Source organism: Schistocerca cancellata, unplaced genomic scaffold (assembly GCF_023864275.1).
Source record: "Schistocerca cancellata isolate TAMUIC-IGC-003103 unplaced genomic scaffold, iqSchCanc2.1 HiC_scaffold_1092, whole genome shotgun sequence".
NCBI lineage: Eukaryota > Metazoa > Arthropoda > Insecta > Orthoptera > Acrididae > Schistocerca > Schistocerca cancellata.
In genome coordinates this window covers 1,527,524-1,541,027 of record NW_026047091.1, presented here as the reverse complement: position 1 = coordinate 1,541,027, position 13,504 = coordinate 1,527,524, and the positions used below count along the sequence as shown (strand labels likewise).

General features: G+C 43.9%; 1 protein-coding gene across 1 annotated transcript in view; it reads left to right on the top strand.

The window, feature by feature from the left end:
* LOC126154493 (dipeptidase 1-like) overlaps positions 1 to 13,504 on the top strand; it is a 1,598,597-nt gene that overhangs the window by 1,361,043 nt on the left and 224,050 nt on the right. Inside the window, exon 10 of the mRNA XM_049916146.1 lies at positions 930 to 1,106. Within this exon, the coding sequence (XP_049772103.1) occupies positions 930 to 1,106 (177 nt within the window). The remainder of the gene's footprint in view (positions 1 to 929; positions 1,107 to 13,504) is intronic.

Sequence of the window (13,504 nt, the reverse complement as noted above, 5' to 3'; positions counted from 1 at the left end):
TCGTTTACTTCATATTTTGTTTTTTTACTTTTGTAACCGACAGATCGGAATTTTCAAACGTTTAGACATTGCCACAGATTAAGAAAAATAATTAGATTCACATGGACAATGATTCCAAGTGGAAAAGAATAATAGGAAGAAAAAATAAGAGCAATTGGAGAAATTAAAATATTGATTAAAATGATGTGACAAATGTATACAAGTAAAAGAAAGTGCATGGAAACCAGTAAATTGGATATAAATAATGATCAGGATCATTTCCATAAACATTTAGAAATGAGAAAATGGTTCAAATGGCTCTAAGCACTATGGCACTTAACATCTGTGGTCATCAGTGCCCTATAACATAGAACTGCTTAAACCTAACTAACGTAAGGACATCACGCAACACCCAGTCATCACGAGGCTGAGAAAATCCCCGACCCCGCCGGGAATCGAACCCGGGAACCCGGGCGCGGGAAGCGAGAACGGTACCGCACGACCACGAGCTGCAGACTTCAGAAATGAAAAAAAAGGATTAAGTGTATCTAACAAGATTAGAACCAATAGCCTTTGACATATGAGGTTAGTACCTTACCCATTATGCTATGTATCCAGCTTGTCAATCGTTATGGTCATAAGGCTATATAGCATCACGCGAAATTATGATATTTTTTCATCGACTACTCGCAAAAGAGGGCCCACCAGGGCGAATGGCTGCAGGGTGTTTCTCGGACCTTCACATGGATCACCACACAGACTGATACAAGGAGTGTAGTCCATCTCTGGGGACCTCTAATTGTAAATAAAATTTCATTATTTGCTCCTGTTCTTGTTACAATGTGTATGGTGAACAGTGTATAAATGTAACTCTTCATGACGTTTTGATTGTCCCCACTACCTGTTGTGAGATACATGTGCAGGTGTGTTTCCTCCTGTGGCTGTTGCAGCTGGTGGTGCGCGAGATGAACCGGCTGGGCATGATGGTGGACCTGTCGCACGTGTCGGCGCGCACCATGGGCGACGCGCTCGACGTCACGCAGGCGCCCGTCATCTTCTCGCACTCGTCCGCCCTCGCGCTCTGCAACTCGTCCCGCAACGTGCCCGACGACGTGCTGCGGAAGCTGGTGAGGCATCCGGCCACTGGCTGGCAGGCTGCGTAGGGCTGCCGTGGGCTCTGCTGTCCGTGGCGTCAACGTGGTATTCCCCACCACAGACACTGTAGCCGTGGACTTTACGACTCATACAGTGAAGGCTTTCACGACCGGATGCTACTGTTGTTGATAATTCTTCCGGGTTATATGGCCGTGGCCCACGGAATTCTTCTATTCCTAACGTTCCGTCCAATACTACGTTGGTCATCCTCAGAGGTATGGCTGGGACCTGTGTCGGCAGGACTCAGCAGGACCAGCCATACCTCTGAGGATGTCCAACGTAGTATTGGACGAAACGTTAGGAATAGAAGAATTCCGTGGACCACGGCCGTATAACCCGGAAGAATTATCAACAACGATTTTCCGACTGCTCCAGTACTGAAAACATCCCTTCGCTTTTTATTGAGACTTGGGTCTGGCTATCTACGCCTACATCTACATAGATACGCTGGAAGTATCCATACGGTGCGTGACGGAGGGTATCCCTTAGCAACTACTAGTCATATCCTTTCCTGTTCCACTCGCAAGTAAAACGAGGTAGAAACTACTGTCTGTACGGCTCCTTATGAGTTCTAATTTCTCCTATCTTATCTTCATGGTCCTTACGTGCAGTGTATATTGACTAGAGTAGAACCATTCGTGCAATCAGCTTCAAGTGCCAGTTCTCTAAATTTTCCCAATAGTGTTTCTCGGAAAGAACGTCGCCTTCCCTCCGGAGAGTCCCATTTGAGTTCCCGAACCATCTCCGTAACATCTACGTGTTGTTGGAACCTACCGGTCACAAATCTAGCAGCCCGTCTCTTTATTCATTCGATGTCTTCCTTCAATCCGACCTGGTGCGTATCCCAAACACACGAGGATTACTCAAGAATAGGTCGCTCCAGCGTACTACATGCACTTGACAGCTGAACCACTCTTTCCTAAATTTCTCCAAATGAACCGAAGTCGACCTCTCGCCTACCCTATCATAGTTGTCACATGCTCGTTCCGTTTAATGTCTCTTTGCAATGTTACACCTAGCTATTTAAACGACTGGACTCTCTGAAGCGCGACATTAGTAATATTGCAGCCAAACATTACAGGTTTGTTATTCCTACTCAACAGCCTTAAATTACATTTTTCCATATTTAGGGCTACCTGCCATTCATTACACCAACTGGAAATTTTGTCTACGTCGTCTTGTATCTTCCTACAGTCACTCAAATTCGAAACCTTACCGTACACCACAGAATCATCAGTAAACAACCGCAGATTGCTCTCCATCCTGTCCGCCAAATCGTTTATGTACACTACTGGCAATTAAAATTGCTACACCAAGAAGGAATGCAGATGGTAAAGAGGTATTCATTGGACAAATATATTGTACTACAACTGATATCTGATTACATTTTCACGCAGTTTGGGTGCATAGATCCTGAGAAATCAGTACCCACAACAACCACCTCTGGCCGTAATAACTGCCTTGATTCGCCTGGGCATTGAGTCAAACAGAGCTTGGACGGCGTGTACAGGTACAGCTGCCCACGCAGCTCCAACATGATTCCACAGTTCATCAACAGTAGTGACTGGCGTATTGTGACGAGCCAGTTGCTCGGCCACCATTGACCAGACGTTGCCAATCGGTGAGAGATCTGGAGAATGAGCTGGCCAGGGCAGCAGTCGAACATTTTCTGTATCGAGAAAGGCCCCTAAAGGACCTGTAATATGCGGTCGTGCATTATCCTGCTGAAATGAAAGGTTTCGCAGAGATCGAATTAAGGGTATAGACACGGGTCGTAACACATCTGAAATGTAACGTCCACTGTTCAAAGTGCCGTCAATGCGAACGAGAGGTAACCGAGACGTGTAACCAATGGTACCCCATACCATCACGCCGGGTGATACGCCAGTATGGCGATGACGAAAACACACCTCCAATGCGACCATCGTGATGCTGTAAACAGAACCTGGATTCATCAGAAATAATGACGTTTTGCCATTCGTGCATCCAGGTTCGTCGTTGAGTACACCACCGCAGGCACTCCTGTTTGTGATCCAGCGTCAAGGATAACCGCAGCCACGGTCTCCGAGCTCATAGTCCATGCTGCTCCAAACTTCGTCGAACTGTTCATGTAGGTGGTTGTTGTCTTGCAAACGTCCCCATATGTTGACTCAGGGATCGAGACGTGGCTGCACGATCCGTTACAGCCATGCGGATGAGATGCTTCTCATCTCGACTGCTAATGATACGAGGCCTTTGGGATCCAGCACGTCGTTCTGTATTACCCTCCTGAACCCACCAAGTCCATATTCTGCTAACAGTCATTGGATTTCGACCAACGCGAGCGGCAATGTCGCGATACGATAAACCACAATCGCGATAGGCTACAATCCGACCTTTTTCAAAGTCGGAAACGTGATGGTACCCATTTCTGCTCCTTACACGAGGCATCACAACAACGTTTCACCAAACAACGCCGGTCCACTGCTGTTTGTGTATGAGAAATCTGTTGGAAACTTTCCTTATGTCAGCACGTTGTATGTGTCGACACCGCCGCCAACCTTGTGTAAATGCTCTGAAAAGCTAATCATTTGCGTATCACAGCGTCGTCTTCCTGTCGGTTAAATTTCGCGTCTCTAGCACGTCATCTTCATGGTGTAACAATTTTAATGGCCAGTAGTGTTTATAGAGAACAGCAGCGGACCTATCACACTTCCCTGTGGCTCTTCTGACGGTAGTCTCTTAAACTACCTCTTTAATTATTTCTTATTAAACACTGACCTACAGAATTTTCCCTGACAAACATAACTCAAACTTAACCTGTTCATTTATTACCCAGAATATACAAGCCCAACGCAATCTTACTGCTATACATTGACAAAATTACTTCCAACTGTTAACACAAAAGAATGGTCCTGAATTGCAAGAAATCCTAACAGTAATACAAATCCAAAAGATATGAAATTAAAGAAATATGAAACTTCCTACAACTCTGTTAATTGCCTAAACTCATTTCAAGCACGAATCCAAATAGTGCAAACCCCATTCTTTTTCATAAGCAATTACAGCAAGCAGCAACTACAACCAGCTAAATAAAAAGAGTCCAACTACTATAGACTCTAACTACTAGGAGGCAGATGGTTAACGAAAGAAAGATTTTGTTGAAGAGTAACTTAGAAAATTTTACCTTATTAATGTGACATCCAGTTCCAAAGTTATATAGTTGTCAATAATTCCACTGGCCAAACATTATCAACCAAACATCATCATACATTTCCTTGCGTATTTTCTTATAAATACATCATTTCATCTCGCTTTACAACGCATGTCCTACTAACACAGAGTCACCACTAAGAATGTCGTGTCCATACACTTCCCTATCCATTCGCCAACTGCCAGTCCGTTCAACCACAGAATCTCTTACCTAGAGCGCTGTCAGCGATATTAATAGTCTATCGGGCTGCGAACATACAGACAGGCTACTTACACATTCTCTCTGATGAGCACTTGCCCTCGAGGAGAACACACTGGGTTGTATTACCTAACAAGTGTTCGAGGCACCCACACATCTGTCAACTTATTCCATATTTTCACACCTTCGTTAACAGACTGCAATGAGCACCGTATCAAATGGTTGCCAGAAATCTAGAAGGATGGAATCTGCCTGTTACCCTTCATCCGTAGCTCTCAGTATATCATTTGCGAAAAGGGAAGCTGAATTTCGCACGAGCGATGCTTTCTAAAACCATGCTGAATAATGGACGTAAGCTTCACAGTCTTAAGAAAGTTTATTATATTCGAACTGAGAATATGTTAAAAGGTTCTGCAGCAAACCGAATTTAATACATAAGCATGTTTAAATGTTTCTTTTAATTTTTTAGAATTTTATTTATTTTCAACTATTTCTTTATTTCGACAATATTATACCTGACAATGATTTAACATTTTGTCTTCCTTTGTGAATTGTAATTTCTCAGTCAATGTTTTGTAAGAAAGCCAGAGACCTTAAACGTCTTCTTAAATCCCCTGAGTTTTCTGTATTTAAATAGTGTCTTTTTATCTGTTGCCAATCTCAGTATATCTTTTCTCCGAAAAATATATGATCACATTTCTCTGATGTAGTGAGAAATTTACGAGAGCGTGCTTAAAGGGAATGTCTCCGAATTTTGTATGTGGAAACTCTTCAAGTTCTTTAAATAAAACAAACTTTTTACCATTCTTCATTTTTATCCGTCATGTCTACATATTTATTTCTCGATATAGTCACCCTCGTGGTGAACACATTTCTTCCAAGGAGGGACCAGTTTGTTGATACGGTCATTGAACTGTAGAATGTTTCACTTTGTTCACGGAGCCACAACTTCATCTTTTGCTTACACCGCTTCACCACTATCATAGTCGACTCTCGAAGATATTCTGTAAGTTTTCGAAACAGATGAAAGTCAGGTGCGGCCAAGTCGAGACTGTACGGAGGGTGACCGATGACACTGAACCCAAGGTGACGGACTGCTGCAGATGTCACGGGGGTCCTGTGTGGTCTGGCACTGCCATACTGAAGGTGAGGGTGCTCTTCAAATTCAGATTACAGGCCATAGCACAGGAAGTAGGCAAAAATATTGTCTCTAATGAGGTCGAAGTTGAGGGTGAAAATGAAACAGTCTGTTCGCGTTTTTTCTGGCCACCCGATTCTACTGTGACAGATTTAAAGTCATTCACAGAATGTTTATGGTCAGTAGCGCGTAAGTATCGAGATCCTGCATTACTAGTTTGAGGCAATTTAAACTTCCAAATGTAGGTGTCTAAGATTCATTGCAGGAGGCACACAGAGACAGTCATGCGAAGTACTTTTGAACACGTTTGCTGAAAACTGTCTTGAGCAGCGGTTTCGCAGCCCACGCTCAGTGGAAATATCTCACACCTTGTAGCTACAAATAGACCGGATCTTATCGACAACGTCAGTATAGAAACGGGGATTAGCGATCATGATGTTATTGTGGTACCTATGATTACGAAAGCTAATAAATGAGTTAAGAAAGCTAGGAGAGTGTTTCTGCTGGAAAGGGCAGATAAGCAGTTGTTAGTATCTCATTTAGACAGCAAACTGATATCACGTCATGGTCGCAGAGAAATTATGGGCAAAGTTTAAGCAGATTGTCACTCATAGTCTAGATAATTATCTGCCTAGTAATTGGATTAAGGACGGAAAAGACCCACCAGTGTTTAATAACAAGATTCGAAAAATACTGAGGAAGCACAGGCTGTTGCACTCTCGGTTCGAAGAAAAACGCTCGTATGACGAGAAGCAAAGTTTAGTGGAGATTGGTGAGACCGTGAAAAGAGCTATGCGTTAAAAATACAACTACTACCACCGTCATACCTTAGCATCAGATCTGACAGTGGACCCGAGACAATTGTATTCATATGTAAAACCGCTAAGTGGGTCTAGGGCTTCCATCCGGTCACTTGTTGACCAACCTGGTGTGGCAGTTGAAGATAGCAATACGAAAACCGTAACTTTAAATTTAACGTTGAAGAAATCGTTCACGAAGGAGAATTTTACAAACTTGCCGTAGTTTTGCCACTGAACGATCTCCCATATGGACGACATAAATAAGAATGCCTGCCGTAGAGAAATAACTGAAAAAATTGAGAACAAATAAGTCACCTGGTCCGGTGGAACCCCAGTTCTGTTTTTTAAAGAGTACGCTACGGTAGTGGCCCTATACTTAGCCTGTATTTATCGCGAATCTTTCGCCCAGCGCAAAGTGCAAAGTAACTGGAAAGAAATCCCAGTTGACTCCTGTGTATAAGAAGTGCAACAGAACGGTCTCGCAAAATTACAGACCGATATCCCTTACATAACTGCATAACTGCAGAATTAGTTAAAAATGGGGGACAGAAATTGGTGGAAGTAGTTCACAAATTGATAACTAAAGTATGGAACTCAGAGATGATACCTGAAGAGTGGCAGGAGTCGATTCTGATCCCAATTTTTAAGAAGGGCGACAAAATGGATTGTAGTAATTATAGAGGGATATCGCTATTACCAGTAGGTTCGAAAATTTTCTCGAATATTCTGCTTAGCAGGCTTACACCATATGCAGATGAAATTGTGGGGGATTACTAAGCGCCGGCCGCGGTGGCCGTGCGGTTCTGGCGCTGCAGTCCGGAACCGCGGGACTGCTACGGTCGCAGGTTCGAATCCTGCCTCGGGCATGGGTGTGTGTGATGTCCTTAGGTTAGTTAGGTTTAAGTAGTTCTAAGCTCTAGGGGACTTATGACCTAAGATGTTGAGTCCCATAGTGCTCAGAGCCATTTGAACCATTTTTGATTACCAAGCGGCTTTCGGAGGAACAGATCAACTACAGACCAAATATTCATCCTGCGTCATATTTTGGAAAAGAAATGGGAATACAATAAACCAGTTCATAATCTTTTCATAGATTTTACAAAAGCATATGATTCAGTATTGCAATCAAAATTGTTCAGAATTCTTTTGGAACTTGGAATACCAAAGAAGTATGTTAGACTTATACACTCCTGGAAATGGAAAAAAGAACACATTGACACCGGTGTGTCAGACCCACCATACTTGCTCCGGACACTGCGAGAGGGCTGTACAAGCAATGATCACACGCACGGCACAGCGGACACACCAGGAACCGCGGTGTTGGCCGTCGAATGGCGCTAGCTGCGCAGCATTTGTGCACCGCCGCCGTCAGTGTCAGCCAGTTTGCCGTGGCATACGGAGCTCCATCGCAGTCTTTAACACTGGTAGCATGCCGCGACAGCGTGGACGTGAACCGTATGTGCAGTTGACGGACTTTGAGCGAGGGCGTATAGTGGGCATGCGGGAGACCGGGTGGACGTACCGCCGAATTGCTCAACACGTGGGGCGTGAGGTCTCCACAGTACATCGATGTTGTCGCCAGTGGTCGGCGGAAGGTGCACGTGCCCGTCGACCTGGGACCGGACCGCAGCGACGCACGGATACACGCCAAGACCGTAGGATCCTACGCAGTGCCGTAGGGGACCACACCGCCACTTCCCAGCAAATTAGGGACACTGTTGCTCCTGGGGTATCGGCGAGGACCATTCGCAACCGTCTCCATGAAGCTGGGCTACGGTCCCGCACACCGTTAGGCCGTCTTCCGCTCACGCCCCAACATCGTGCAGCCCGCCTCCAGTGATGTCGCGACAGGCGTGAACGGAGTGACGAATGGAGACGTGTCGTCTTCAGCGATGAGAGTCGCTTCTGCCTTGGTGCCAATGACGGTCGTATGCGTGTTTGGCGCCGTGCAGGTGAGCGCCACAATCAGGACTGCATACGACCGAGGCACACAGGGCCAACACCCGGCATCATGGTGTGGGGAGCGATCTCCTACACTGGCCGTACACCACTGGTGATCGTCGAGGGGACACTGAATAGTGCACGGTACATCCAAACCGTCATCGAACCCATCGTTCTACCATTCCTAGACCGGCAAGGGAACTTGCTGTTCCAACAGGACAATGCACGGCCGCATGTATCCCGTGCCACCCAACGTGCTCTAGAAGATGTAAGTCAACTACCCTGGCCAGCAAGATCTCCGGATCTGTCCCCCATTGAGCATGTTTGGGACTGGATGAAGCGTCGTCTCACGCGGTCTGCACGTCCAGCACGAACGCTGGTCCAACTGAGGCGCCAGGTGGAAATGGCATGGCAAGCCGTTCCACAGGACTACATCCAGCATCTCTACGATCGTCTCCATGGGAGAATAGCAGCCTGCATTGCTACGAAAGGTGGATATACACTGTACTAGTGCCGACATTGTGCAAGCTCTGTTGCCTGTATCTATGTGCCTGTGGTTCTGTCAGTGTGATCATGTGATGTATCTGACCCCAGGAATGTGTCAATAAAGTTTCCCCTTCCTGGGACAATGAATTCACTGTGTTCTTATTTCAATTTCCAGGAGTGTAGAAGCGAGTTTGAAAAACACAAAACGTAGAGTACGCGTGGGGAAATTGGAGTCAGAACAATTTGTAATAAAGAACGGACTTAAGCAGGGAGATGTTCTGTATCCGCTACTATTTAATTTAGTCCTAGAATATATTGTACGAATGGCAGCAGATAATTCCGAAGGTGAGGAGTTAAATGGAAATATTAAGATATTAGGGTATGCAGATGATCTAAACATCATTAGCGATCTGGAAAGAATCTGTAACAGCAAATGCGAATGCTTTAATCAAGGCTAGTGAAGATGTAGGTCTGAGGATAAGTGAAGACAAAACTAAATACATGGTTACTACTAGAATGCCAACAGCAGTAGGTCAGGAAATGTTAAGAGTGGGAGACATGCAGTTTGAAAAAGTGAACACATTTAAGTATCCAGGCCTGGACATCACTTCGAGAAATGAGATTGAATCCGAATTGAAGAAGAGATTACGGGCGGGAAATGCGTGCTACTTCTCACTGAATAGATTACTTTCATCGCGCATATTGTCTAGGAATTTAAATGTTAGAATATACAAAACTATTATTCTACCAGTTATGCTGTACGGGTGTGAGACTTGGTCTCTCACTGTGCAAAAATGAAAAACCGTTTTGAGTATTTGAAAACAAAATTTTGAGCAAAAAGGGATGACATTAGCGGAGAGCGGCGAAAACTGCATAACGAAGAGCTTCACGAACTCTATCCAAGCCCTGACATAATCAGTATTATTAAATCACGTAGGCTGCGATGGGCGGGTCACGTAGCTCGAATGGGTGAGGGCAGGGCAGCGCGCAGAGTACTGGTAGGGCACCTAGAGGGAAAACGTCCCGTGGGGAGACCGAGGCGCAGATGGGAGGACAATCTGAAGGCTGATCTAAGGAGCCCAGGTATTGAAGGTGAATGGAAGGAAATAGCCCAAGACAGGGACAGGTGGCGAAAATACGTTGCTGCGGTAATGGACTCTCGAGTCCGGTATGACCAGTGAGTAAGTAAGTAAGTAAGTAAGTAAGTATCAATTACATCGGTTTGCTGCAGAATCTTTTCAACATATTCTCAGGTAAAATATAATAAATTTTCTTGAGACCGAGAAGTTTATGTACACTATGAGCACGGTTTTAGAAAGCATCGCTGGTGCAAAACACAGCATGCCCTTTTCTCACATGATGCAATGCAAACTATGAGTGAATGGTAAAAGGCACATTCCATATATCTAGATTTCCGCAAAGCCTTGGACGCGGTACCCCACTGCAGACTGTGAACGAAGGTACGAGCATAAGGAATAGGTTGAGAGATTTGTTAGTGGCTGAAAGACTTATTAAGTTAGAGAAACCAGTATGTTGTCTTGGGCGCAAGTGTTCATCAGATACAAAGGTATCGTCAGGGGTGTCCCAGGGAAGTGTGGTAGCACCGTTGTTATTCTCTGTGTACGTAAATAATTTGGCGGACAGGGTGGGTAGCAATCTGTGGTTCTTTGCTAATGATGCTGTAGTGTACGGTAAGGTATTAAATAGTTGGATACGAGATGATTTAGATTAAATTTCTAGTTGGTGCGATGAATATCAGCTAGCTATAAATATAGAAAAATTTAAGTAAATGCGCATGAGTAGCAAAAAAAACCTGTTATGTTCGGATACAGCATTAGTAGTGTCTTGCTTTACACAGTTACATCTTTTAAATATCTGGAAGCAACTTGCAAATCGATGTGAAATGGACCGAGCATGTGAAAATTGTGGAAGGGAAAGAGAATGGTGGAGTTCGGTGTATTGGGTGTAATCTAGGAAAGTGTGATTCGTCTGTAAAAGAGACCGTATGTAGGAAGCAAGTGTGACCTATTCTTGAGTACTGCTCGAGAGTTTCAGATCCGTACTAGGTCGGATTAAAGGATGTCATCGAAGCAGTTCAGAGGCGGGCTGCTAGATTTGGTACCGGTCGTTTCGACTGCAGAAAGATTCTGTTGCCTCCAACATACAGTTGCGCGTAAGGACCACGAAGTTAAGGTAGGACAAATTAGAACTGATACGGAGTCATAATATAGACAGCCGTTTTCCCCTCCTTCTGTTTGCAAGTGGAACAGGAAAGTAAATGACTAGTATTAGTATGAGGTACTCTCCGCTACGCGCAGTCACTTGGATTGCGAAGTATCGATGTAGATGTAGATATAGATGTAGAATTCGAAAGTCAGTTTCAACACCATCTTTCTCACTCACCGACATAGCAACGTTATAAACTGCCATGCTACACCCTACTGTTCGGAGCCTTTTAGCGGCAGGTGGCATTATGAATAAAGACGTTAAATTTGAATAAAATTTGTTTCATTAAAAAGCTGTAAGAGTTTTCATAAAACATTCGGAGGCATTACTTTTTCAGCAGGCCCTCGTGGATACGTATGCGAAACTTGACAGTTCCCGGGGTCCTGTGTCGCTGCGTGGAAACATACCATATTTCAGTCCGTGTACTACAATTTCACATTAGCTGATTGACCATATAGTCTGCGAACTGCGTGACCATTTCTCGAAATGGCAGTTCCTCCATTATTATTTCATCAACAGCGTTCAGTGGAAAACGTGGCACTGCAGCACACTTCCGGCAAAACGGTCTCACTTCTTTTCAGTCCCTGTATTCTTCAATTAATCCCAGTTCACGTATTTTCTTCCCTAGATTGTGGTTGAAGAGAAAATTGCAAACGCCAAGCGATGTTCCACATAACACTGTTTTCATAGCTTTAATTGCAACCATTTCAAAGACAAACACTGGAATTTTCGGTGACCACATAAGCATCTTCTTTTCGATCCCTAAAAAATTTTTTCATGAGTATTTTGAGTTTTGTCAGGGTGTTGTTGTGGTCTTCAGTCCCAAAACTGGTTTGATGCAGCTCTCTATGCTGCACTATCGTGTCCAAGCCTATTTATCTCCGAGTAACTACTGCAACCTACACCATTTTGAATCTGCTTAGTGTATTCATCTCATTGTCTCCCCAACGATTTTTATTTCCCACGCTTCACTCCAACATTAAACTGGCGATCCCTTGTTGTCTCAGAATGTATTCTACCAACCGATCCCTTCTTCTAGTGAGGCCGTGCCGCAAATTTCTTTTCTCCAAAGTTCTGTTCTGTACTTCCTCATTAGTTACGTGACCTATCCATCTAATCTTCAGCGTTCTTTTGTAGCATCACATTTCGAAAGCAATTATTCTCTTCCTGCCTAAACTGTTTATCGTCCGTGTTCCAGTTCCACACAAGGCTACACTCCACACAAACAATTTCACAAAAGACTTCCTGACACTTAATTCTATAATCGATGTTAACAAATTTCTCTTCTTCAGTAACGTCTTTCTTGCCATTGTCAGTCTACATTTTATATCCTTTCTACTTCGACCATCATCATTTATTTTGCTGCCCAAATAGCAGAACTCTTCTACCATTTAAGCGTCTCTTTTCCTAATCTTATTCACTCAGCATCACCTGATTTAATTACATTACATTCCATCATCTTTGTTATGCTTATGTTGATGCTCATCTTACATCCTCCTTTCAAGATGCTGTTCATTCTGTTCAGATGTTCTTCCAAGTCCTTTGCTGTCTCTAAACAGAATTGCATTGTCATCGGTAAACATTAATGTTTTTATTCCTTCTCCATGAACATGAATTCGTACTCCAAATTTTTCTTTTCTTTCTTTTATTGCTTGCTCAGTGTACAGATCAAATAACATCGCACGTGGGCTACAAAGCTTTCTCACTCCCTTCTCAACCACTACCATCTTATAACCGCCATCTAGTTTCTGTACAAATTGTAAATAGCTTTTCACTCTCTGCATTTTACCCCTGTCTCCTTTATAATTTGAAAGAGAGTTATTCAGTCAACATTGTGAAAAGCTTTATCTAAGCTGGTGGTTCGATGAATTCTCTGCCAGGCGCTTAAATGTGATTTGCCGAGTATCCATGTAGTTTTAGATGTAAGCCTACAAATGCTATAAACGTAGGTTGCGTTTCCTTAACGTATCTTCTGTCAGAAGTCGTAGGATCAGTGTTCCTACGTTTCTTCGGAATCCGAACTGACCTTTCCCAAGGTCGGCTTCTACCAGTAAAGAATTAGTGTTAGTATTTTGCATTCGTGACTTATTCCAAATTCAGTAACTCTCACACCTGTCAGCCTCTGCTTTCTTTGGAATTGGAAATATTATGTTCTTCTGGAAGTCAGAGGGTATTACGCTAGTCTCATACATCTTGCTCAGCAGGTGGAAGAATTTCGCCATGGGAAGCTCTCCCAAGGCTGTCAGTAGTTCTAACAGAATGTTGTTTACTCCAAGGGCCTGATTTTGTCAGGTAGCAATTCAAATAATATATAAAATACCTCCGCCTCCTGTTCTGTGCTTCCGTCGTCGACGTGTATTGCGCGCGGTTCTAAGTGTTATTTCGAGC